The sequence below is a fragment of the Lissotriton vulgaris genome, chromosome 11, assembly GCF_964263255.1.
Source record: "Lissotriton vulgaris chromosome 11, aLisVul1.2, whole genome shotgun sequence".
Lineage (NCBI taxonomy): Eukaryota > Metazoa > Chordata > Amphibia > Caudata > Salamandridae > Lissotriton > Lissotriton vulgaris.
This window is the reverse complement of record NC_141699.1, coordinates 193604459-193630978: the sequence shown is the minus strand read 5'-3', so window position 1 is coordinate 193630978 and position 26520 is coordinate 193604459. Positions and strand designations below refer to the sequence as shown.

Here is a 26520-nt window from a genome sequence, read left to right as displayed (position 1 = left end):
TTCGATGAAGTAAGCTAACTGGGTGTTGCCAGCCTTTTCAATGACCTTGGCTGTGAAAGGAACCAGCAAGATGGGCCTCAAGTTCTTGGGGTCCCTCTGGCCTGCGGGGGGGATTCTTTAGGAGGGGGTTGACTAAGGCACGCTTCCAGTTCTCGGGGAATGTGTGGATCTCGAGGGAGCAGTTGATGGTTCGACGTAACTCGGGTGCGTTGGCTGTGGCGAACCTGATGGAAGATTTGTGGAGGCAGTGGTCTGAAGGTGCTCCAGAGTCGATTCTCTTCATGGTCTATAGGGTGTTTTCAGTCGTGAGTGGGGACTAAGTAAGTATGGTCTGTTGGGTGGTGTCGCTGGGTTTGGGGGTTGACGTGGTGCAGAGGTCTTGGTTATCAAAGTTGTCTTATAGCGTCTTGATCTTGAGGTGAAGAAAGGAGCGGAGTCCTGTTGCAGAGGTTTTAGGAGGGAGGGACATCTGTTGTTTTGACGTTGGGTTTGGCAAATGATGGAACAGAGTTCCTTGGAGTAGTGGGCATTTGAGAGGATTCTGTCTTGGAGGACATTTTTCTTTGTGGATTTGATGAGTTGGTGGTGTGTTGTGGGGGCTGTTTTGGAGGTGGTGCATGTTTCCAGAGTTTTGCTGTTTCTCCACGTCTTTTCCAGTTGTCGGCAAGAGTGCTTGGATTATTGGAGTGTTGTGGTGAACCAGTTTGCTTTCTTGTGCCGATTTGTAGTCTTCTGGAAGGAAGGCCGAGTGTGTTGGCGCAGTTGGTGATCCATTGGTGGAGGTTGCTTGCCGCGGTGTTGGCTTGTGTCGTAGTTGGAGGTGAAGTGCAGGTGAGGGCGGAGGTGAGGTGTTCTTCAGTAACTTTGTTCCCGATTCTGTGTGGGAGGCAGCACGCGTGCTTGTGAGAGGTGGGTTTTCTAAAAGAGAAATCGATGCAGTGGTGGTCAGTCTAGAGCAGTTCCATGGTGTGGCTGAAGAAGATGCTGTTTCCTCCTCCTGCGCAGACAGAGTTGAGTGTGTTTCCGGCTCTGTAAGTGGGGGTGGAGACAAGTTGCTTCAGTCCTATGTTGGTGAGGTTCTCTAGGAGGGCGGTGGTGTAGGGGTCGTCATGGTTGTCCAGGTGGAAGTTAAAGTCTCAGAGTAGTATGTAGTCTGTGTAGTTGAGGGCGTGGGGTGCGATGAGGTAGATGAGGACATTGGTGAATGGGGGTGGGTGCCAGGCGGTCTGTCAACGAGGGTTTCGCGGAGCTTTGTTCTGGGGATGGTCTGGATCTGGAAGTGGATGTGTTCCGAGGGGGTTGAGGCATCATTCGAGTCGGTGGTTGTTGTGCGGAGGTAGCTTTTAAGGATGATGGTGAGGCCTCCTCTTTGGCGGATGGGATGGTCTTTTCTCAGGATCTGGTATCCGTCGGGGATGGTGGTAGCGATGTCCGGTGTGGAGCTAGTGTTTGTCAAGGTCTCTGTGAGGAATGTGACGTCGGCGTGTGAATGTTGAGGAGGTCCCAGATTTCTATGGCATGACTGTGCAGGGAGCGCACGTTGAGGAGGATGCAGTTCAGTGGTTTGTGTGCGCTGAAGTCCACTGGACTGTGAGCTACTGCTGGGTTCCGGAGGTGGGTGAAGGTGCTGTGGCAGGGTCAGTAGGAGAACAGGCCTTGTGTGTTGCTTGGCGTCGAGAGCTGGCAGTTGTTTTTTAGACTGGGGTTGAGAGTGTGAAGGGTACTGTGGTTGTAACGGTGAGGGGTAGGGGGACCAAGGTCCCTGGCGCTGGTCGGGTCGCCGTTAAGTAGGGGTCAGTGGGAGGGCGATCAGCTGGGAGGTGGGAGCGACACGCTGGGGGGAGGGGCTGCGGTGCCAACCGCGGCGGGGAGCTTTGGGTGTTGCTCGGGGTCGAGAGCTGGCAGTTGTTTTTGCGTCCGGTTTCAGAGCGTGGAGGGTGTTGTGGTTGTAAAGGCGGGGGTAGCGGGACCAGAGTCCCTGGCGCTGGTCGGGTCACCGGTAAATAGGGGCGAGGGAGAGGGTGATCAGCTGGGAGGGGAGGGGGGCTGGGTTGGGGGAAGGGGTTGCGGGGGCCACAGCAGTGGGTAGCACAGGAAGAGGGAGCAAAAGAGAGGCAAAAGGGAAAAAGAGGCAAAATAGAACAGAGGACACAGAACCGAGCGGAATAGCAGGGGGCTCTTCCACTAGACCACCAGGGATGAGGCGCAGGCAGGAGCCTGCGGGTTGAGGAGGGCCTCAAACACCTACCTAGCAAGGAGCTCGGGCTATTGGGCAGTCCCTCAACAGTGGAGCTTCACAGGGGAGAGCAGTGACACTGAACAGGAAGGTCAGAGGTCTTGCTCTTGCCCTTTCCAATATGACAACTTGGTGAATGTTCACCATTCTTATCCCTCCAGTACCCCGTGGAACATGTACCTGCCCTCATTTTCCCCAGAGCGATAAAGTACATTTTCCTCATTAACACAGTCTTATGAATGCTTCGTCCCCTGTTGGCGGTGGATGTTTCCCTGATTCTCAAATCTTTACTGTTCTTTCATTGAAGGAGCAGTTAGACTATATTACCAAACCTGTGTTTCCATTAAGCTGTACAGCCTTGCATCGGACAGATTGAGTCATACATATCATCATATCTAATTAGGTACATTTCTTCGAATCCCCATTGACTGCTTGAATCCGAACTTTCAAGCCCTTAAAGCTTCACCAACTGCACAATGCATCCTTATTGGTTAGCATTGGTCAAATGGCTCAATGTTGTAGATAATGATGGGTGTTTAACTATTTTTACTTTAACTGCACTTAGGCGATACTAGAGAGAGAGAAATCAAGGTAAGTAGCATAGTTACTTAGAAGTAAAGGTAAACTTTGAATTGGGAATCCTGGACTTGTAGCTTTTGCTTAAAGCAACAAGCTTCGCTGAGGAAATGTGGCTAAGTATTTTAGTAGCATTGAAGCAACATTACAAAATGGCATTCAGTGCGTAATTTAGTAGGTAAAGTTGCAGGTGTGTAATATGTAAAAAATGTGATCAGCTTGACACCTAAACAACAAGCATTGGCAAAGCCAATAGGTCTTGCCCATGAAACCTACTGGCTTTGCCAATGATTTTCTCTCTTCAATGGCCTCTGCAACTACATGGTTTACATCTTTGAGTATATATAGTTAGATTTTAAAAACCCTGTTCAAAAACGGCCCGAGGATGTGTATGCAGCCATGGATTGCCAGCTTGAAATAGTTAAAACATTTTAGCACAGAAGTTGGTGATAAAAGCACAAGAAGGAGACAATATGTTCCTTTCTTATGCAGTTCATTGCAATGTCCGACGTCAGCAGTTGAAGGATACATGCCACCCAATCAAAACATGGGCCAAAATGTTCCTGGGCAGGATAAACACAAAAATAGGATAGGAAGTCTTTGAATTAGGAGGAAGAAAGTGATAGACATGAAAACCATCCAATCGTGTGTAAGGGGTTGACCCAAAGCCTACTTTTTGCGTTGTGTTATTCACAATAGGTCTTCAATAATGACAACTGAAGATTTCTTTTAGACAGGACCTAAGAATTACATGTTTGTACTGAAGATTATATTCCAATGTTTTTATGCTGAAAAAATATGGAATTGTAAATATAATTACTTGCCTTAAATTGAAATTACAAACAAGCATTGTCAGTCACCCAATAGGTCTTGCCTTTGGGGCCTATTAGCTTTGTGAATGCCTTTGAACAAAGCTCTTTAGCATAGCCCTAAGTAATTTTGTAGGCACATGCATGACTTGTGTACACTTGCAAAACAATGTAGGCGCCTTGCTTTTTTTTAAAAAAAACATAACTTGTCAAAACAGCACTAGCCCATCAGTCCCAGCTTCCAGCCTCTTTGTCACTGGACCCTTCTTCCATTGAAGTGAATCAGACGCCTGACTCCATGACATACCACCGTACCCGGATGCCCCTGAGCCTCCTGAGGTGACCTGTTGGTGTGGCCTTGGACCTTGCCCCGTTCTCACCTTCAGTCCTGAAGAACAATCCTGTAAGTCAGTGACAAGTACCCAAATCAATACAGGTTTTCCCTCCATAAAATAGCATTACTGATCCAGAAAATGCACTGTCCCTTTTTTTTTTTCTTTTTTTTTCTAAACTTTAAAATAAATCATAAATTGAAAAGTACCTACCTGATAGCGAGGATCTTGGTATGTAAATTTATATAAAAGTATGTGTTATTTTTATAAATTGGTCTCAGATTTGTGTGTGTGCGTGTGCCTGCGTGTGTGCATGTGCCTGTGTGTGCCTGCTTGTGTGTGTAATGCTTAGCACTATCCTCTGATATGCCTAACTGCTCGCTCACACTACCACAAAAAAGAAAATTTGGCGTGTCATTTGTGACTCAGTAATTCCTCTGGGGATTACCTGGACACACTATATGGTGTACCTTTTTTTGGTCCACCATATAAAGAGACAGTTTGCTACAGAAAGGTGAAATTTTGGGTATTTTACAGAGATGAAAGATAAATACAAAGGAAAACAAATGTAAGGCGTAATTAATCAACTCCATAATCTTACTAATAATAAATATACTTAATTACGACATTTCTAGCATTGAAGATAGGCACACAGTTTTGGGCTTGTGGAAGACTTGAAAACTATAGCTTCCAAAGTATTCTTGCCTCTGGGGTTCAATTATGGAGTTCAGGGCCTCTCAAGGTTGGATACATTTTTTTCTTTTCTTTTTTCTTTGTATTTTATTTTGAAAATTTTGGAAGGGTAACAACCAGCGACCCTGAGTATAAACACCAAAGTCCCCCCCCCCCCCCCAATGCATAAGTGCACCCTCGTTAAATCTATCAAACATCCTCCTACACTCAAGGGAATACACAGCCATTTAGCCCACAACCCATTAAGCAGGGCAGGCGGCGCTAACAGTACAAACATTGTCAACTTATGTAATCTAGACAGTACCAGTCAGTAACAACACTAACCTCCATAGCACCAACCCTCCAGGCCAGCAGCGCCCACAATACCAGTCAGACTCAGCTTCCCTGCGTCTCTGTGTCAGCTGTCTTGTCACTTTTATTCGTAAGATAAGGTTTGGTAAAGCCTCCAGAAGTTTTTGGGTCTACTGGTGGAGGAAGGAGTTCGCAATAATTCTCGGATTGCGTACAGCAATATACTATCTCATGTGCCCATCTTTTAGTAGTCGGAGCAGGACCTCTCATCCAGCAGCATGCTACTACCTTGCGCGCTATTAAAAGCCCCATGCCCACTAATCTGCGCGCAGACGTCGGCAGCAGTTTGGTGTAGCCTAGCAGAGCCATCATAGGGTTCGGTGGTATGTCAATTTCTACAACTGCGCTAATTTCAGTGAAGATCTTATCCCAGAAGTCCCATATTCCAGGGCATTGCCACGCTAAGTGCAGGAATCCCGCATCGGGAGCGTGTATCACCTCTCACAGTCCGCTGTGGCTCTAAGGCCATATCTGCAGTGTCTGTCCGGCGTGTAATATATTCTATTTAGGAATTTGAAGTGTATCAGCCTATGTCGGCCATTCAATGAAAGTTTCCTAGTGTTGGTGCAGCAATATCGCCACATGTCATCATCCAATACTGTCTGTAAATCAGACTGCCATGCTAGTCGTGCTTTAGTGTCCGTGTTTTCTCTATGTGTTTGCGATAGAGCGTATAAGCGAGACAGCAATTTCTGGGGAGAGGTGGCCTTGATAACATATGTCAGTTCTCTAACTTCCGTGGGCTCTGCCATGTCCCCTCCTAAAAGCTCAGAAAGTGCGTGGCGGACTCTATAAAACTGGAACCTCATTAGAAGTGATGGGGATTCCAGGCCAATTACTGCCTGCTCCCAGGTCTTGGCGACTCCAACGAATAGATCTCCCGCATTAATGTTCAGTTTCTGCATTTCAATTACCACCCCTCTCTCCCGGAGAGGAGGCAGCCATCGGGCCCAATCTGTAGGCATGATAGGGGAATACAACAGTGCACCATTTTTGCCTGCAAAAGACTGGACTACGCGTGATTCGTGGACGAAATTGAATCTAGTATTCCAGTTCTACGATCTGTCAGTTCAAAAACCGTATGCGGGAGGGCGAGAGGCCGGGCAAACAGGGTCTCCATTTTCACGTGTGGTGTCTCCCGGTTCCCGTGTATCCAAGTGTGTAGGTGAGCGGCTTGTGCCACCCTGTAATACAATTCTAAATCAGGCGCACCAAGCCCTCCCATGGAGAAAGGCAGGGTGAGGAGCGACCATTTCGCCCGGGGCTGACGGCCCGCCCAGGCAAGCTTCGTCAATAGTTGTTGCAGCCGCTGGAAGAATGCCCTAGGGAGAACCATCGGGATGGTAGTGAAAAGAAATAGGAAACTGGGGAGTACAACCATTTTCATAATGGCAATTCGCCCCAATAGGGAGAGTGGGAGCCTGCACCAGATGGCCACATCATCTTCTAGCTTGCTGAAAGCCGTTTCGTAGTTAGCACTAAAAATGGTATCCGGGTCTGTGTGTAGTTGTACCCCCAGATATCTGACCGTGTCAGTTGTCCAGCGGAGTGGGTACTCCACAGTAGTGGGTTGTGTGACCGGAGTCAGGGGGAATGCCAGCATTTTCGACCAGTTGACCTTCAGTCCTGATAATGCGCCAAAACGGACTACTTCTCTGAGGACCAATGGTCTCGGACGTAAAACAATGTGTCATCAGCATACATGGACACCACAATCTTATAGTTTGGGAAGCATATGCCCTTGTTACCATGGTACTCTCGCAGGGCGCAGGCCAGGGGTTCCGCCACCAGGGCATGTAACAAAGGCGAGAGTGGACATCCCTGCCTGGTGCCCCTTGTAATTGGGAAAGAGTCAGTGACCAAATCATTTAATCTGAGCCTAGCACACGGTCGGGAATATAGTGCTCCTATCATTTGGAGGAAAGGTAGTCCCAAGCCCATTTGCAATAAAACCTTCCTCATGAATGCCCATTCAACGGAGTCGAAGGCCTTCTCCATGTCTAGGAAGACTGCCAACGACTTTCCATCCTGTGTGACATGCTGTATTGTGCCTAGGACTGTCCGGATATTATGTGTCAAGTTCCTGCTTGGAATAAAACCCGCCTGCTCAGGGGCCACTAATTCAGGTGCCAGAAGGGCCAGTCGAGTGGCTAATACTTTGGCAAAGAGTTTTGTGTCCACATTTAGCAAGGGGAGAGGCCTGTATGAACTACATTCCTCCCTAGGTTTGCCCGGCTTCAATATTGTTACAGGTAACGCCTCTCTCATCGATCCCGGCATACTGCCCTCCACACATATGTCATCAAAAAGAGTCGACAAGTGCGGGATAAGTTTGTCCTTGAAAGCTTTATAAAAGGCCGCCGTAAGGCCATCTGCAACAGGAGCACTACCCGACTTCATGCCAGGCAAAGCATCAGTTATCTCGTCTTTCTCTATGGGTAGCATGAGGAATTCCCTATGGGCGTTCGTTAACATGGGAATGTCGATATGTGGCCAAGGTAGTCATCTATATTATCCTCAAGGTCCCCACCCTGTGACGTGTAGAGCTCCGTATAGTAGGCCTTAAATGTGTTAGCTACATCCAAGGGATCAGTCAGGATGTCCCCATTGGGTGACATTATTTCCGTAATGTGTTGCCGTTTTTTCGTCCCCTGATAATCCTGGCAAGCAACGCGCTAGGCCTGTCATGCTCTCCATATACTCTAGCCACGTCATACTTCCCCATGTGTCTAATTTCCCTATCCTCCTCCTCGTGGTACTCGGCCAGCATCTTTTTGATTTCAGCCTCCACCGCGTCATCTGCATTTTGCTTTTGTCTCTCCTCCAGGGCCCCAAGCTGCTTCTCAAGGTCTGCCAGTCTCTTCCTAATGGACTTGAGTATCCCAGAGTGTTTAGACATGGCCACCCCCCGTATGTACACTTTAGAAGCTTCCCAGATGACTTGAAAACTCTCAACCGAGCCTAGATTAGTTTAAAAATATATGTCAATGGCTTCGGCCAATTCACTCCTGAAGACCAGTAAAGAATATGGCGGGAACCGCCAGGTAAATGGGGGGATGGATCTGCCCGGGGCTAGTTGCTCCAGTAGTACAGGAGAGTGGTCCGAAAGTGTTCTAGGGAGTACCCTACATTCACTAATCATAACCCATTCTGGAAGAGGGGACCAGCCAGTAGTCTATTCTGGTGTGGATGTCGTGGTAAGCAGAATAATGTGTATAACCTCCCTGCTGTGGGTGGCAGGACCGCCAGACGTCCTCAAGGCCCAGGCAGGTCATAGTGCTCTGTAATTCCACAGCTGCCGCCGATGGTCTACGATGCGGGCCAGCTGACCTATCAAGGGCGGGATCAAGAGTGAGGTTCATATCCCCCCCACCAAAGGATATTCGGATTCTAGTGTTTGGCCTTGACCGCCAAGGACCGATAGAAGTCATGAGAGTCAAAGTTAGGGCCGTAAGTGTTAACAATTACCAATGTTAGGCCAAGGCCAGTGCACCTGGAAATGACGTATCTGCATTCAAGATTGGCTTCTAGGGTTTGCAGTGTTAGTGTGGATTTTGGATTCACCCATGTCATGACACCCCTAGCGTGTGAAGTAAAGCCCGCAACAGCTATATTCCCTTCTAGTCCTCTACATTTCAGCATCTTGCTACTATTAGGAAGGTGAGTTTTCTGAATTAATGCTATATCAATATGTTTGCGCAGTAGGTAGCTAATGACCTTCCTGACCTTTCTATGGTCGTTAAGTCCGCGCACATTCCATGTGAGTAACCTAAGCCTGGGCGAAGGTGTGCTGCCTGGACTATCCGCCATTACCGTTCTTAATGCTAGTTGTGAGTGCCGCTGTTATGGACGCCACCTGCGCACTCCGTGTAGGTCCTGTGCAAGAAGGATATTGATATGTCTTCCCCTGAAGGACTGAACTTACCCATCCCAAAACACTTCCACCCCCCTCCCACAGCAGACCAACCCCAACTCGGTCTAGCCTGTCAACACCCCGCCCCATTCTAAATTCCCTGAGAACGGAAAATAGCTCCCAAGGGAGCTGTAGCTGCACACCGCGCTAGGGCCGAGGTTGCCAGAAAAGCAGTCAGTAACTTTGGTAAGTTCCGACTATTTGACCTCCCCTAACGCCATCGCCATACATTCCTATCTCGACATGAACCAGCATAAAACTGTTAAACACCTCAGATACAGTTCAATATCTGTATGCAGTCTTTACAATGTGTACCGGGTCTAAACTCTTACCCACCCACCAAGGAGCGGTATGCGTAATTCTAACATGTTTGTACACTAGCTGTCCAAAACTATATAGCCGGAATGTTCTCATCCATCGGCCGGTGGATCTGTGGTCTTGTGGGCGCACAGGTCGCCCGAGTTCAGTCCTCAAACAGGAGTGGGTGAGGTGTCCCTATCAATTCCGAACTCCAAGTCCGGTCCGAGGCGTCCTATCAAAAACAGAGTCTCATTTAAGAGTCCGGACATCATGCTGCCCTCCGCTCTCATTCTTGTTCTTCCACTTGGCTGCCGTTGCACTCTCCGTCATTCTGGCTGCCAGAGTCTCCCCGACGTTCCTTAGACCACACCTTCAAGGTTTTTTGGAGATCCCTCGGGTCCGGCAAGAAATGAGAATGGCCTTGCCGGTTGATTCTTACCTTCCCTGGGTACAGCATGGCATAATCCAGACCGAGACGCGCAGTTGCTTCTTGTAGGACAACAACCCAAGGCAAGACGCCAGTTCAGCTCCCGCCCGTGTCTCGACTTCCAGGGGGCGGGGGGGGGTCCGGCATCCAAAATTGCGCTCCGCCAACACAAGTGGGGGGAGGGGAGGGGGGCGACCGGTCTGGGGCGCCACAGATAGCCCCCGCTCACCTCAGAATGGACCCCCTCCAAGCACCCGCGTCGGGCTCCTGGTTTGGATGAAGTGACAAGGAGGGCCGGTACTCAGCACAGCGTGCTTCGCTTCAGGATCTCAAGTCCGTTTCCCACGTAGCGGCGAAGCTCCGGCGCTCGCAAGGCCAGAGCCCCACAGCGTAGCCGCACGTCGGGTCACACCAGCCGGTGTGCGTTCAACTCGGGGCCGTGGATCTGCAGCCCAGTCCGCCGGCAGTCTTGACCCCACGTCGGCAGCTCAGCACAGATCAGACGGATTTAATTTTGCCCGCACCGGACACCGGAGTCCTTCAGACGGCGGATGATGTGGTTCTCGCCCCGAAAGGCCCGTCAAGAAAGGATAAATTCAGGATATTGTAGGCTATGGCGCGGAGCTGTGGAATCAAGCGTCCACCATCGGCGCTGGCAAGGTCCGCCCCCTCCTCAAGGTTGGATACCTTCTGTCCCGAGTTTCACTCTAGCTTTGTTTCCTTTTTGGGGGGGGGGGCAGAGGGGGGAGGGGGAGATCGGAGCAGGATGAACCAGCAAGCCTGCTTTTTACAGGTAGCCTTAGCACCTTATCTAGATGGAGATCAAAATATTTCTAAGTTTCAACTTTATCAGAAGTTGTACTTGATTCCCTCTAAGTGCCCTCATACTTTCAGGTGATTTTCTTTTCGATCAGATACAAAAATCCAGTAAAGAGCCAGGGACAACCCAGTGGCCAAAAGTCCAGTTTTTCTGGTATTGCTAATTCCATCTCTCATGGTCTCCCTCTATCCATGATTTCCTTCTTGCCCTTTAGATATTAACTTCTCTGACCCTTTTGAGGATCACTTCCAGAGCGTTGGTGAAAGGCAGAGCAGGACCAATGGCCTCTGTCTTCTTTGTGGCAGACTGTAAGCATAATTCCCCACCCTCCCCCTCCTACCCCCACCTACCCCCACCCCCCTTGCCTCTAAGACCAGTTATGTTTAGAGTTCTGTGCTGTATTGGTGGAGAGGGTTGAGCCTGTACTCTGTACTGGCTTTATTTAGAGTTTGGCAGACATGATATTTGGTCAAAACATGCCAGATGTCCTTTCTGCTGTTTTCTAAGTGCCATTGAGTATATAGAACTTCTAATACAGTGTACTCGATACCCGTTGTGTATTTTTTTTAACAAAGTGTCCTGTCTGTGAAAATGTAAGTTCTCCTTTCACTTGTCAGAAATCCTTCTTGTTTATGGCTACCGATAATCGTAGAAAGCCCTATTGTAGTTGTTTTCCATGACAGCAGAGGATTTTCAGCTGCTGGAGCTCTTCCAGACAACCCATCTTTTTGCGTTTCATAATATGGCAACTCCCGCTCCCCACCATTGGCAAACCTATTCAAATCTGTTCTGGTCTTCTAATCAATCAATCAATCAATCATAGCATTTGTAAAGCGCAATACATATCCGTGAGGGTCTCAAGGCGCTGGGGTGGGGGGAACGCTGCTACTGTTCGAAGAGCCAGGTCTTGAGGAGTTTCCTGCAGGTTAGGAGGTCTTCAGTCTGCCATAGGCAGATGGGGAGGGTGTTCCACGTCTTGGCGGTGAGGTGGGAGAATGATGTGCCGCTGGCGGTCACTCTACCGATGCGGGGGACAGTGGCAAGGGCATGGTCTGCAGAGCGGAGCTGTCGGGATGGGGTGTTGAGGCTGAGTCGGCTGTTGAGGTACGCTGGTCCGGTGTTTTGGAGTGCCTTGTGTGCGTGGGTGATGAGCTTGAAGGTTATCCTCTTGTTGATGTATGTATGTATAGGCATTTATATAGCGCACTACTTACCCGTAGGGTCCCAAGGTGCTTAGACCGCTGCGAAACCCTTCCTGGCTTCCCTGAGTGATGGTCCCTTAATGGGTATCTCCAGGGTGAGACCAGGCATCCCCGGCGGTCTGGTGGGGCCGTTAGTGAAGATGAGGCAAGCTAATGCTCAGAGTTGCCGAGTGTGATCGCTGATCAGAGTGGGCACCGAGGCGAGAGAATTATCGAGTCCGCTGACCCTGGTCCAGAAACCTGCCGCGCCGGGAATCGAACCCTGGTCCCGGGCCGTCCTCTGCTCTCGGGTCTGCCGCCTCTAGCCAGTGAGCCACACTACTTCATGGGGAGCCAGTTCAGGTTTCTCAGGTGGGGTGTGATGTGGCTGCGGTGCGGGATGTCGATGATCAGGCGTGCGGAGGTGTTCTGGATGCGTTGGAGCTGTTTCAGGAGTTTGGCCGGGGCTCCTGCGTAGAGTGCGTTGCCGTGGTCCAGTCTACTGCTGACGAGGGCCTGGGTGACCGTCCTTCTAGTTGTGGTGGGGATCCACTTGAAGATCCTGCGAAGCAGGCGGAGGGTGTTGAAGCAGGAGGAGCAGACAGCATTGACCTGCTTTGTCATGGAGAATGTGGAGTCGAGAATGACCCCCAGGTTTCGTGCGTGGTCGGTGGGTGTAGGGGGTGCTCCTAGTGCCGTCTGACACAAGGAGTCATCCCAGGCTGAGGGTGTGGAACCGAGGATGAGGACCTCCGTCTTGTCCGAGTTCCGCTTCAGACGGCTGTTCCTCATCCAGTCGGCGACAGCCTTCATTCCTTCGTTATGATTGGTTTTGGCGGTGCTGGTGTCCTTGGTGAGCGAGAGGATTAGCTGGGTGTCGTCAGCGTAGGAGATGATGTTTAGGTCCTGCCGTCAGGCGACGTGGGCGAGCGGTCCATGTATCAATGGTCGGAAGTTCTTTAGGTCCTTGGGATCCGCCTTGGGTTTCTTGAGTAAGGCGTTGATCTCTGCGTTTTTCCAGCTCTCCAGGAAGGTCGCTGTCTCGAAGGAGATGTTGTTGGTTTTTTGGAGATGGGGTGCGAAGGTGCTGCTGACTTTTTTGAAGATGTGGTGCGGGCAGGGGTGCTCTAGGGATCCGGAGTGGACGTTGTTCATGATCTTGATGGTGTCGTTGATGTTGGTCCAGGCGAGCAGGTGGTTGGTGTGGGTAGGGGGCGGGGGTGCCGGCGGTTGCCAGGGTGGTGACTGCGTCGAAGTTGTCGTGGATGTCGGCCATCTTGCGGTGGAAGAAGGTGGCCAGTGAGTCGCACAGGTCTTGTGATGGTGGGATGTCGTCGGTGTTGGAGCTGGGGTTGGACAGTTCCTTCACTATGCTGAAGAACTGTTTGCTGTTGTCTGCGTTGTTGTCTATGCGGTCCCTGAAGGTGGTCCTTTTGGCAGATCTGATCAGTTGGTGGTGTCGTTGGGTGGCGTTTTTTTGGGCTTTGTAGCTTTCCGGTGTTCTTTCGAGGGTCCAGTTTTTTTTCCAGTTTTTGGCAGGTTAGCTTGGAGGCCTGGAGTTTCTCGGTGAACCAGCTGGCTCTTATTGGTCTGGGTGTTGGGGGGGGGGGGGTTTTGAGCAGGCGAGGGTGCTGGCGCAGTCGTTGATCCATTGTCTGAGGTTGCGGGCTCCGGCGTCTGGGTCGGTCGGGTCTGCGGGTGGGCTCTGGGCGAGGGCGGTGGTTAGTTGGTCCCCTGTGATCTTGCCCCAACTGCGGCGAGGCATCGGCTTGGTGCGGTGGTGGGTTTCTGTAAGGTGAAGTGGATGCAGTGGTGGTCGGTCCAATGGAGTTCGGTGGTTCGGTCGAAGGAGACGTGGGTGCTAGCTGAGAAGATGTGGTCAAGCGTGTGGCCGGCGGAGTGAGTGAGTGTGGTGACGAGTTGTCTGAGTCCCAGGTTGTCGATCAGGTTGGAAGTGTTGGAGTAGTCGTTGTTCTCGAGGTGGAAGTTCAGGTCCCCGAGGAGTATGTAGTCCGTGGAGGCTAGGGCGGGCGTGCTGATGAAGTCGGCCATGGAGTCGCTGAACTGGGGTCGGGGTCCTGGGGGTCTGTAGACGAGGGTGCCTCTGAGGGTGGAGTTGGTCGGTGTGGATCTTGAAGTGCAGGTGTTCGGCGGTGCTGAGGGTGTCGTCTGTGTCTGTTGAGATTTTGAGGGTGTTTCTGTGGTTGATGGCTATTCCTCCACCTACTCCGTAGGTGCGGCTCTTGCGGGTGATCTTGTAGCCTTCTGGGGTGGCTATGGCGATGTCAGGCGCCGAGGTGGGGGTTAGCCAGGTCTCCGTCAGGAAGGCGACGTCTGGGGCATTGGTGTCGAGTAGGTCCCAGAGTTTGACGGCCTGTTTGCAGGCGGATAGGGTGTTGGGCAGGATGCATCTGAGAAAGTTGGGGTCTTCGGTGGGTGGGCTGGCGGGCCAGATGCTGGTGAAGCTGCAGCTCCAGCAGGAGAAGGGTCCTTGTGTGCGCTTCGGAGTGGCCAGGCAATAGGTGCGTGACCATCCGGTGTCGAGTGCGTGGAGGGTGCTGGGTTCATAGCGGTGGCGCGGACCCTATATAAGGGGGAGTGGGAGGGAGGAGCAGCTGGGGACGCAGCGGCGGGAAAGAGCGAGGACAGGGGCGAGCGGGCACACAGCGGGGTACAGAAGGCAACAAGTGGGCACAGTGGGGCACACGAGAGTACAGCAACAACAACGGTATTTAACTAAACAGGTGGGGGCACAGAGCGGGGGAAACACAAGGCAGAGCGAGGCACAGAGGGGAGCAAGTACAGGGAGCACAGAGAAAGAATCACTCAGGAGCAAGCCAGATTGAGCGGCAGCAGCGTCACCGGGCACACATGAGGGATGTGTGGTGGCGTGGGGGAGCGACCCGCCTGGTGACAGGCCCATGATTGAGATGAGCCAGCTGTCTGGGAAGAGGCCACTTCTAACGGCTGTTCCCCCTAGATATTTGCTTGCAGATCTTTGCGTGGCAATGTCATGCCCGCTTTTTTCCTCCTCTTCCTTCACGTTCCTAAGGTAAGTGTAGGTGGATGTTTCTGTAATCGACATACTTCTGAGTTACTCTTTGGAATCCTTCAGTCAGCATCGCCGCTCCCACAACCCCGTTATTGACAAAGGCTGTGATGCTGACCATTGTGCTCCCAATCAAGGCCACTTCTTGCCTGGTGAAAGTTTAACAGCTGTCTCTGCACGAGTCATTGCGTAAGGGGGGAGCCTGATAGGCCTCGTTTTTCGACCAACCACGAGTCAGGCAGAAATGGACAATTTGTAGAACCCCCCCCCCCCCCCCCCACCCCCCCCCAATACTTCACATGTATACCTACAAATCGAAATAATGAATTAACTTTATTTTAATTCTGAAGAAACAGCTCACTGACAGTTGGGTATTTTGCACTCCAAACAGGCCTTTGCAGATGGCAAGGCTTGATAGTTGCTTGTGTGGTGAGTAGCATTTTAGAATTCTGTAATTGCAAAAACAATATAAGATATCGCCTGAGCATGTATCACCTATGTAATTATTCACCTAGCTCTTTTGGCCTCCAATGCACATTTCACATGCAGCTAAAAGAATGTCTAAAATAGACATTTAAAAGTGTTTAAAAAATTATTTTGACACAGAGCTGCTGCAATTTGGTTTCACAGCAGTTTAGGCCTACAGTGGTAGGCGTGATGCCACAGTTTTAAAATTGCTCCTCTGGTTGTGCAATTCTACACTGCAGTTCATTTGTGATAGCTGGCTTTTTTTTAGCTCTTGTTCAGTTGATGTGCAATGTTTCCATGACATTATTTAAAGGTCATGTATATCATTTGGAGATTCTCAATATTTCTTATTCTTGTAAATATTAAAGCACATGCCTTAGAATGTGTTTATCAGACCACGTCACCAAGAGACAGAACATTATGACAAATCTAGTAAAATACAAAATTTAAAATACACACACAAAAGTGCAGTTTCTACGCACTCATTTTCTTTACCTGTAAATGAAGTCCTATTCTTCTTTGAAGCAGTGGCACATTCTTTTTATAAAGACCTGTGCATTTACAACTTTCTGTAGCAAGCCTTAGCTCCTTGACTTCCCTAAATCTGAAGGGCCACTTGCCTAAGACCGCGGCTTGCACCTGCACTGGTTACTATAGAATACTAGTTGTAAGCTTTAGTCTCCACACTGGCACCCATTGATTGTCTCATGTCCTTGTGGACAGGCCTTTGACTTTTTTCAGAGGAACCCTTGCACCATATAGCAACACTTTGCATAACATTACCAGCGGCAGGTGAAGTCTGTTCCTTAAAGGCTGCTGAGAATCTTTGTGGGTCACATATGATAATGCATTATCCATTATTTTGCTGTGTCCTATCCGTAGAAGACACATGAATTGAACACCTGCTCTAAGACAGTGGTGTTTTCCCTTGTTATGGCATCACTTGAGGAAATGTTTTTGAAAGATCTACATGTGATCTCCTCGTTGTGTGCTCCTTCAACTTCTCATTACATTTTTGAACTGTAAAACTTTACATGGCAGATTCTGAATACATGTTTTTCCTTTCATTTCCTTTATTTGAAGCCTCCACCTGGCACCATTCCAACCCCTGAGCAGCAACAGATGCTGAATGAACAGCTGGAAAGAATTCATGCACTGTTTCGTCGACAGCTGAGCATTCCGCTTCTAGGTAGGGGCTAATTTGTGCTCACCATGCTAGTTAAGTTTTCATTTCAATTATATTTTGACTTCATGTCTTATGTTGCAGGTTTATATGATTTGTGGCATAATGCAATGCCCAGCTGAAAGCCTCAAAATGTGAATAAAGCCTGTTAGTTTGAAACCTAAATTTCCATATAATTAGTGTGATGGGCCGTGTTGACCTGCCACAAAGTAAAATCAAGGACTGTTTTTTCTTCGTTCTACAGAATATGTATGAGATGAATTGCAACCCTGAATATTTGCATGTTTGTTATTCTAAAACGGGATCCTCTGATTCAGTTGGATCAACTAATTCAGCCCTCGGAACAAGTCAGTAATGTATATAAGAAATAGTGGTGTGCAGTGAAAAAAGTATGCTCTAACAGACCATACTTATGAAGAATAGCTACACTATTACTACTACACCTGGAATAGGATTGACGACTGTTATTCAGTTTAGCAAGTTACTCCATTTACAAGAAATGTGACTAAACCTACCATATTTCATGTTTTCTGAGGCCTAGTCATGGGACCTGAAATTTAAGCCTTTGTAACTAATTAGTAATAATTGCAGTAGAACTGTATTAAAAGTACACACTTGTAATAATAATAATGAACTCACCAAAATGAGTTCCCAGAGCCACGGTGGATGTCATGTCCTTTTCTCGCATGGGTTCGGTAGTTGATTATTATACACTTTTGAACATACAGAATGAAAGTTTATCGAAATATTACTTTTACTAATCATTAAAGCATACATTGTTTGTCTTAAATTTGTGCTAATATTATGCATGAATTATTTGTTGAACATAACTAATGAATTGTAAGACACCCTATATTTCTGTTCTGTAAACATATGGGTTGTTGCAAATCTTGATTTATTTTGTTGCTCTAGACATGGAAACCACATATGCCGAGTATGAAGAATGGTCGGATAAGCCCATACCAGATTCTGTAATTCAGCAATACAAGCAAGCAGTTAAGCAGATGGAGAATTGTAAAGCTCATGAAGAGGCATTGGTAAGGTTCAGTAGGATTTTCAGTAAACCATTTGTTATAAAAAATACTTAGTCGCGACATTTTACCGAATATAATCTGCATCTTCTAGGTTTTGAGAGTTAGAACCAAGAAAATGAGCTAGCAACTTTGTTGTTCAGTGCTCCTTTGCTCTGTAGCTAGGTTTGTGCTAGCGCAATAGGCTTACTTGCATAGAACATAGCAAATTATACATGCATAGAAAACATAATTTGCACAGTAATGTATTGTGAGGCAGGAATTCTAGGTTTTTAGAAATCGGATACATTAAGGTGAATCCAACAAATGCCTTTGGCTCAGAAAGGTTGATGCTTGTCGTAATAGGGTTAGGGCCATCCATCTTGACAAAGATAGCAGCATGATACCTCCTCCAACGCCATTTTCACAACTAAAAGTACTGTCCTTCAAAGCTTCAACAGGCTGCAGTATAAGCAGGTGATTGCCATGTATACTAACTACTTGAGTCATTTTCAACCACACTTATTAGCATTAATGTCATTACAGTTCAAGACATATCGCAGCAACATCATACTGTTAAGTGTATTTCACTACTTGGTATGCATCCCTTATCCCATCCTGTAAACCATGAACTGTTGCCTTTGTATATTCTATTTAATTAGACCGTTTGCAATAGGGCGGAGATGGGGATAGTCTACATAAAAGCATCATTCTTGCTGTTGGAAAATTGATCATTTATTGCCTGAGAAATCCACAAGTTCATGGCCGCATTCAGTTTTGCTTAACCCTTTCTTGCCTCTGGCCCATCTAAGTATGTGTCATTGACCTAATGCATACTTTGGGAGCCTATTAGACGTCCAGTCCACGACATCATCATTTTTTTTATAACCTCTTTTTATTGATGAACAAAAACAGTTAGAACGTTGCATTCTTTTGTTTTTTTTCTTATTGATAGGTAGCAGACTGAGTAACCACACCGCGGGTTCCCTTTCCACCATCCATTTTGTCATTTTCCTTTGTATGTTACCTTTCTTCAGAATTCTCCAAATTCTAGATAAGAGCATATGTTGTCTGTAATTCCAGCTGTGTTTCTAGTGCACAAAGAGCAGTTAGGATCCAAGTCTAAATTAATCCTGTATCGTACTCTGGCAAGTATATACTTTTTATTTTGACAACCAAGTTTATTGATTTTGTGAGAAACCAGCAAAAATAACAATACCAGCTGTACACACATTTAGACGTGTTAAGGCAAATATAAGCGGACATTACATCAGCGTAAGTAAAGTGATAGACAAATCAAAAGCAAAAACAGAGAGTATCGCACCCAATCCAGTCCTCGGGCACGCTCTGAGAGTATCAGTCTTCTCCCACCCTGAACCATTTGTCCCACATTCTGCAAAATTTCTTCGGGCAACCTCTTGCCTCGTACAGGGGCCGCTCCTGGGCGGCGCACGAATCCACCGTTCTGCGCCAGCTCGTCATGGTGGGGGGGACCGAGTTCAGCTTGTTGGCCGCAGTGTCCCTTTTGGCCAACATCAGCGCTGTATTCAGAAAGAGCTTTTCGGCACTGGACCCATCCATCCCCTCAGTGATACCCAACTGGACATTCATGGGGTTAAGGGGGACCTCCCAACCTAGAATCTCAGTGAGTTCCCCAGTTACGGAGTCCCAGTAGCACGTGATCTCGGAGAAAAGCATGCCATGTGATAGAAGTCAGCTTGTGGGTGGCTGCAGCAGGAACAAGATGCATCAGGTCAGAGCCCAGCGCGATGGAGACGCAGTGGCGTAAGATAGGCAGTGTGTAGGTAGTATACTTGCCCTGGTAAAACCTCTCAAAAAGAGATTGTGGGAGGCTGCAGCAGGGACAAGATGCATCAGGTCTGAGCCCAGCGCGATGGAGACGCAGTGGCGTAAGAGAGGCAGTGTGTAGGTAGTATACTCGCCCTGGTAAAACCTCTCAAAAAGAAAACGGAACATCGACCCTCTGGGCTTTCTAATCTCCGGCCCATCTCATTACTCCACATTCTAGGCAAAATTACAGAGAAATTTGTACATAAGGAACTAACCAAGTTCATTTAAACAGCTAATATTCTTCATCCACAACAATCGGGCTTCCGCCCGAAGCATTTAGCAGAATCAGCCCTCCTGAAAGTCACGATGCCCTAAAAATCCTAGCAGACAAAGGCAGGAAAGCAGTCCTGATCTGTCGGCTGCGTTCGATACCATCTAGCATGACATCCTTCTAAAAAGACTCGAACGCAGCGGCATTTCAGGTACTGCGCTGGAATGGATGAAATCATTTCTTACCAACCGCAGACAAGCGGTGACCCAGGGTACCTTTCTCTCGACTGAGAAAAGGCTCTTCACTGAGCCACCTGTTGAATATTTATATGGCCCGCTTAATTTCCTCATACACTCCTTGGGAATTGAAGTAACATCCTATGCAGACGATACTCAATGATTGTATCTCTCGATAACACAGAGGCCGAAACGAACTTCAAATGCTGCCTTTCAAAAGTTATCCAGTGCATGAGGGATAATCATCTTAAATGTAACACCGATAAAACGGAAATCTTCCCCATTGGGAAAGACATAACTTTCCTTCCGGACATGTGGTGGCCAGAGGGTACTACTCCCCCACCAGATATGGTCAAGGTAGCAAAAAATCTAGGGGTACAGTTTGATACTGCACTCTCTTTTTCGCGCATGCGTCAGCCACAGCAGGGACCTGCTTCAGCCTCCTTAGATCATTAAAGAAATTCTTTGATCTGATCCCACTCCCTGCAAAGAAATCAGTAGCAGTGGTCCTGATTCTCTCGTGCCTGGACTACTGCAATAGCCTCTTTGCAGGAGCCAACAAATCTGATAAAAAAATTGCACGTGGTCCAAAACGCTGCAGTGCGCCTGGTCCTGAGACTTTCACGCAGAGCTTCAGCATCAGCTGCACTTAAAGCTCTGCACTGGCTTCTGATTCATAAAAGAATCCTTTTTAAAATTGTTCTAATCACTTATAGAGCCACACTGAAATCAGGACCTAAGTATCTCTCAGCACCGTTCGCCCCCTATATCACTGCTAGGACTCTTGGATCCTCCACAGCCAATCTCCTTAAACCACCAACCTTCCAACGTATATAACAGAAGGAGGGAAAACTGTTGCCTTTCTGGAGACCAAAGCCTGGAATGCACTTTCAAACAATCTAAGATTACAGAAAACCGAAACTCAATTTAGGAAGCCCTTAAAGACATGGATATATAACTCCTCCGATGCCTGCTGTCTTGCGCTGAATTAGCAGGGCTATTAGCTAGTACGTCTAGGACACCCTCTCACCGCCAGTCCTTCAGCGCCAGGATACTCCTTGTGGAGTGACAGTTTGCGCTTTATAAATGCCAATTTACATTACATTACATTTACATTACTTGTACTAGGCAGAGTCTTGCAGAGGCCGTTACTGTTTCAGGGGCCTTCAATGCGGCTCTCTAATCAGCGTCATCCAAAGACCCAAGCCAGCCCTCCCATCTGTCCCTGAGGTGTGACATTGTATTGGGGGTGTTATTGGTAAGGGATCAGTAAATATGGGAGATTCCCCCCCCCCCCCCCTCCACCCTTCCCTCCCTAGGTTACCTGTCATAGTCTGGGCTTCAGGCAGACTGTATTCGGGCAGGGGGGTGCCGTCTGAAGTATATACTTTTGTTGTGAGTTTTTGCATTGTGCAAGTGGTAAATATGCATTACCAGACATTACTTCATTGTGTAAACACATCTTATCCCGAGCCTTGTCACAATGCTCTTAGCTCAAGTCTCATTCCATTCTGGGGAGGATGTCCATGCTTAGTACAGCCTGGACTTTTTTCTGGACCCTTCTGGCAGAGGCATCAATTCAACCATTACAGTTCCCAGAAGCAGAGTCGAGAATCTCTTCCTTCTTTGATTGGCTGTGGCCACTAAACTGCTGAGTATGTGGATGTGACCCACATCCAATCCCCTTCTATCCTGAAATGGAGTAAACACCATTATTTCTGTTAGATGTCACCTATCACTCAGTAGCCCTTCCTTTCACATTCTGTAAAATGTAGGACATTTCACTTAAACATTCTTAATATTCATATAGCCTGGTCTCAGAATAGCTCCTTTAGATTGCAAAGGTGACTATCAAAGGATACATGTATCTATTTTCTGTGGCATTGTGCAAGTAAGGTTAAATGAATTACATTGAATTTGGATTTGTTTTTGGCTTTTCTATTTGTTTTCTTTAGTTACAATTGCGGCACCTGCGCTTTACATTTAAACATGTTAAGCTAAGACGCGGGTCCTGCAATTGCTGCAAAAGTAAAGAAATTGGAAAAAAATGTTCTTTTCTATTTCTTTACTTTTGAAGCAATCGCGGCAACCCTGTTTTAGCTTAACAAATTTAAAGGTAAAGTGCAGGTGCCGCAAATAATTATTTTTCTTTTTAATTGTTGATCTGAGTTGTGACTAAAATGAAACCATAGTGCAAAACGTTTTTTTTTTAATGAAAACTGGTGTGTAAGTCACTCATGCTTTAGATTAACATGTTTAAAGGTGAAGTGTGGGTGCCGCCAATGTAAAAAATTCATAAATGCATTTAAAAAGTGTAAAAAAGGGCATGTGATCGCATTCTGTGATCGCAAGTAAAAGAAAAGCATGCCTGCACTGGTAATATTTTTTAAGCAGGCAGGAGAAAGCCCTTTAAGAAAGTAGTACCCTGAGGCTGTAATTAAAGGCTACTGAGTAACAACGCATGTAACAGGAGTTGTCCTCATGGTAGATTACAAGATGAGACAAGGCGGTATTCAGGAGGGACCACTAAGCCTATTGACCAATGAAAAGCCACAGTTCAAAAAGGACAGTGACAGGAACCAATTAAAAAGATGGGCGGACCTTCAAGTCCATACCATGAATACAGCATGTCTCAGAGACAGCGCAAGGACTGCCTAGGCGAGACCTAATAAACTTCAAGTCCCAGAATACAGCTATGTGGTGCCTAAAAATCAGGACTGTATTAGGGTGTCACAGAAAACAATGGGCCTACGTGGCAATTAATGAATTGAAGCTTTCAGATTGTTGGTATTCCATGCTTAGCTATTAATTGGTAGTGTGTCGCATGTTCTGGGAGGTTGCTTGGAGGACGGTTGAAGATGAGGAATAGCTGATGTATTGCAGGGGGTTTTATTCAATAAAGGTATGTGGATGTTACCAAAAGAAGTATTGAGTGATTACTACACCCCTGTAGTCCTCAACCCTCCTGGGATCACGCAGTGTAGCAGCGTAAACTGAATGTGACTGAAGTTAGAATTTGAAGGCCTCCCTTCTGGCACTTGTGTCCAGGTGCGGAGACAAGCTTTGGTGTGCTCTGACGAGCCCTCAGCTGAAATACTGCTGACGGCCGAGACCCAGTACCCCACAGAAATTGACTCATGTGTCTATTGTCACAGTGTAGTGTGTGGCGCTCTTGCACTTCGTTGTGCACTGCCTCGAGGCTACATCCAGTGCCGGTCTTAAGTATGTGCTAGCTGGACCCAGGGCACCAATTTTCTGAGTGGTGAATGGAGCTGTAAGAATTAAGGTTATGCCACAGCAGCTCTCTTCTCATCTTGCTCCAGCCTTGTCCTTGCCTGTGTGTTTCTGTCCAATAAGCCAGTTTAAAGTTGTTTTATTCCTTCATATAGCGGGCGTTGTTGCAACACTCCTTGTGCCAAATTTCTCTCTGCCCTGGGCGCTATCTTAGCCGAGGCTGGTTCTGACTGCATCCCATTCATTTTGAGTTGAGCAAAGCAGATGAAAAATCGACAGTAGCAACAATGTTCTTTGGAAAAGCAACAGGTAGAACAGCAGTAGCAAGCATGTTATGTTATGTTACGGATATTTATTAAGCACGCAATTACCCAGGGGTGTCCTGGCGCTAGTTACCTATCCGTCGTGCAAGAGTGGCACAGGCACAGTTACTTATCAAAGAACCATGTTTTAAAACCTTTCCTGAAGGCCAACAAGTCTCATGCGTTTATGAACAGGTAGGTCGTTCCAAGCTTTGGCTGCCCCAATAACAAAGCCTCGGTCACACCACGTTGCCTTTTTTGTGGCTGGGACACTAACGAGCTTAGCTCCAAACAAACGTAAATGTATTTTCGGTATGTACCAATTAAACTGTTTTTGTAGGTAGTCCGGTCCTCATCCTCCTAGACCTCTCCGCGGCATTCGACACGGTCTGCCACCGCACCCTAGTACAGCGCCTCAGCAACATCGGAATCCAGGACAAGGCGCTGGAATGGATCATCTCCTTCCTCGACGGAAGAACACAGAGAGTCCGCCTACCACCGTACAAGTCAGAGGCCTCCGAAGTCATCTGCGGCGTCCCTCAAGGTTCATCTCTGAGCCCCACCCTCTTCAACGTCTACATGAGCCCCCTCGCGGCCATCGTACGCAAACACAACCTCAGCATAATCTCCTACGCCGACGACACCCAGCTGATCCTCTCCCTGACCAACGACCCCGCCTCCGCCAGAGCCAACCTGCACGAAGGGATGAAAGAGGTAGCCGAGTGGATGACGACCAGCCGCCTGAAACTGAACTCTGACAAGACGGAGGTCCTCATCCTGGGCTCTTCACCCTCCGCCTGGGACGACTCCTGGTGGCCTCCCGCCCTGGGCACCGCACCCAAACCGACAGACCATGCACGCAACCTGGGCTTCATCCTGGACTCCTCCCTCTCCATGACCAGGCAAGTCAACAACGTCTCCTCGGCGTGCTTCAACATCCTACGCATGCTACGGAAGATCTTCTGGTGGATCCCCACCGAGACCAGGAAGACCGTCACCCAGGCCCTCGTCACCAGCCGACTGGACTACGGCAACGCCCTCTACGCCGGTACCACCGCCAAGCTCCAGAAGAGACTCCAGCGGATCCAGAACGCCTCAGCCAGACTCATCCTCGACATCCCACGAACCAGCCACATCACCGGACATCTGAGAGACCTTCACTGGCTCCCCGTCAACAAAAGAATCACCTTCCGCCTCCTCACCCACGCACACAAAGCCCTACACGACCAAGGCCCGAGCTACCTCAACAGCCGGATCAACTTCTACGCTCCCAAACGCCACCTCCGATCAGCCAACCACGCCCTCGCCGCCGTCCCCCGCATCCGAAGAGCGACTACAGGAGGAAGGTCCTTCTCCTACCTGGCCGCCAAGACCTGGAACTCCCTCCCTCCCGACCTGCGCCTGACCCAAGACCACCTCTCCTTCAGGAAGAAGCTGAAGACCTGGCTGTTCGAGCAGTAGCGGCACCGTAACCCCCCCCCCCCCCCCCCCCCCCCCCAGCGCCTTGAGACCCTACGGGTATGTAGCGCGCTATATAAGTGTCACTGATTGATTGATTGACTCCTTGGAGTGCTTTAAAAACAATGCACAGGGATTTAAAACACACTTGGTTCCTTACCGGGAGCCAATGTAGTTTTTTAATTCCTTTAGAGATTGGGGCAAACTTGGGCGTTTTCTTGAGTAGCCTTGCCACCGCATTTTGTAGCCTTTGCATTTTGTAGCCTTTGAACTTTGTTCATAAAGCGTTCCTGAATGTTTAAATAGAGACCGTTGCAATAATCCAGCCTCAACAGGACTAGTGCAGTAACCACCGTCTGCCTGCTGTCAGCTGGCAGAAACTGAAGTATTTTTTTCACTGTTTTAAGGACATAAGCAGTTGAGGAGGAACCTGCATTTACTTGGTTCCCAAAATTCACTCTCTGGTCTACTATTACTCCCAGGTTATTTACCTTTTTTCACAGGTATGGGGTAGGGCCCATAGAAGACTGCCGCCAGGATTTAAAAACTGACGTCATTCCCAAATAGCATGACTTCCGTGTTGCCTGCATTGTTTTAGGCAATTTTTCACCATCCAGCTGCCCACAGATTACATACAGTCCTGGAAACACCTCTCTGTGTCAGCCTCCTGTGTTCGAAGCAGAGACACCACAATTTAGGTGTCGTCCGTATAGGTGGTGAGACCAAAACCAAACGTGCTAATGATGGGAGCCAAAGGTGGGACATATACATTAAGCAATGTGGGGCTCAACGATAACCCTTGAGGGAGGCCACATGGTAAGACAAAAGGTTTTGATTGAAAGTCTCCCAGGGATACAATTTGTACTCTGTTAAAAATGACTGAAGGAGTTTCCATGCTTGCCCTTGGACTCCACATGCCCCTAACCGGTCCATCAAGAGATCATGATGGACGTACCAGTAGGATCAAGACGGCCTTCCCACCTTGATCTATTGCCCTCCTGATCTCATCCGTGGCCTTGATGAGGGCTGACTCTGTACTATGTCCCCCTCTAAAAACATATTGGGTGGGATCCAAGGTTTGGGATTCATGAAGAAAAGCACGAAGTTGTATGTTCATAGCTTTCTCTATCATTTTGGCTGGTAAAAGGAGCCTTGAGATCGGACGGAAGCTATTAGGGTCCTCTGAATCCAGACGGCTTTTTCAGGAGGGGCTAAATCGAAGCCACCTTACATAGTTCGGGAAAGTATCCTGTTTCCATCACTGCGATAAAAATAGGCAGAAGTGCAAGGGTTACTGGTTCCATGGATAGTTTGGTCACTTTAGCTTTTTCAGGAGGGGCTAAACCGAAGCCACCTTACATAGTTCGGGAAAGTATCCTGTTTCCATCACTGCGTTAAAAATAGGCAGAAGTGCAAGGGTTACTGGTTCCATGGATAGTTTGGCCACTTTAGCCCGGCATTGGTCATAAGGTGACCCGAACTAACTGCCACGAGCAGGCTGCGGGTTTTTTCCAATGATAGTGGCTCAAACTTATCAAAAGTATAGGAGAACACCGTCAAGGGATTCAGTTCCTCTCTAGCTGTGTCCCACCCTACTACTTCTAGCTTGTTAAACGCCGAAAAGATGGTCTCTACTTTGTTCAGAAGACCGATGCTTAAAACATTCTGAATATCTCTATGTAAAAATGCCAAACAGTCAGCTGAAACTCTGATATTAGGCGCGCATTGAAATGTTAAGGGGGAGAAAATCAAAGAAACGATAAAAGAAGGAACAATGGAATAGAGCATAATGCCAAGTTAGGAAGTACACCCTAGCTTCAAAAGGGTACTTTCAAGAACAGTATCAGTTGTTTAACGGAGGCTAGTAATACCGAGATTCC

The 26520-nt window shown here is 48.1% G+C and overlaps 1 protein-coding gene across 1 annotated transcript in view; it reads left to right on the top strand.

The window, feature by feature from the left end:
* The window catches only part of SART3 (spliceosome associated factor 3, U4/U6 recycling protein), a 651822-nt gene that overhangs the window by 116953 nt on the left and 508349 nt on the right, over window positions 1-26520 (top strand). The window contains exons 5-6 of the mRNA XM_086943090.1: window positions 16239-16344; window positions 17251-17375. Coding sequence (XP_086799216.1) covers window positions 16239-16344; window positions 17251-17375 — 231 coding nt within the window. The remainder of the gene's footprint in view (window positions 1-16238; window positions 16345-17250; window positions 17376-26520) is intronic.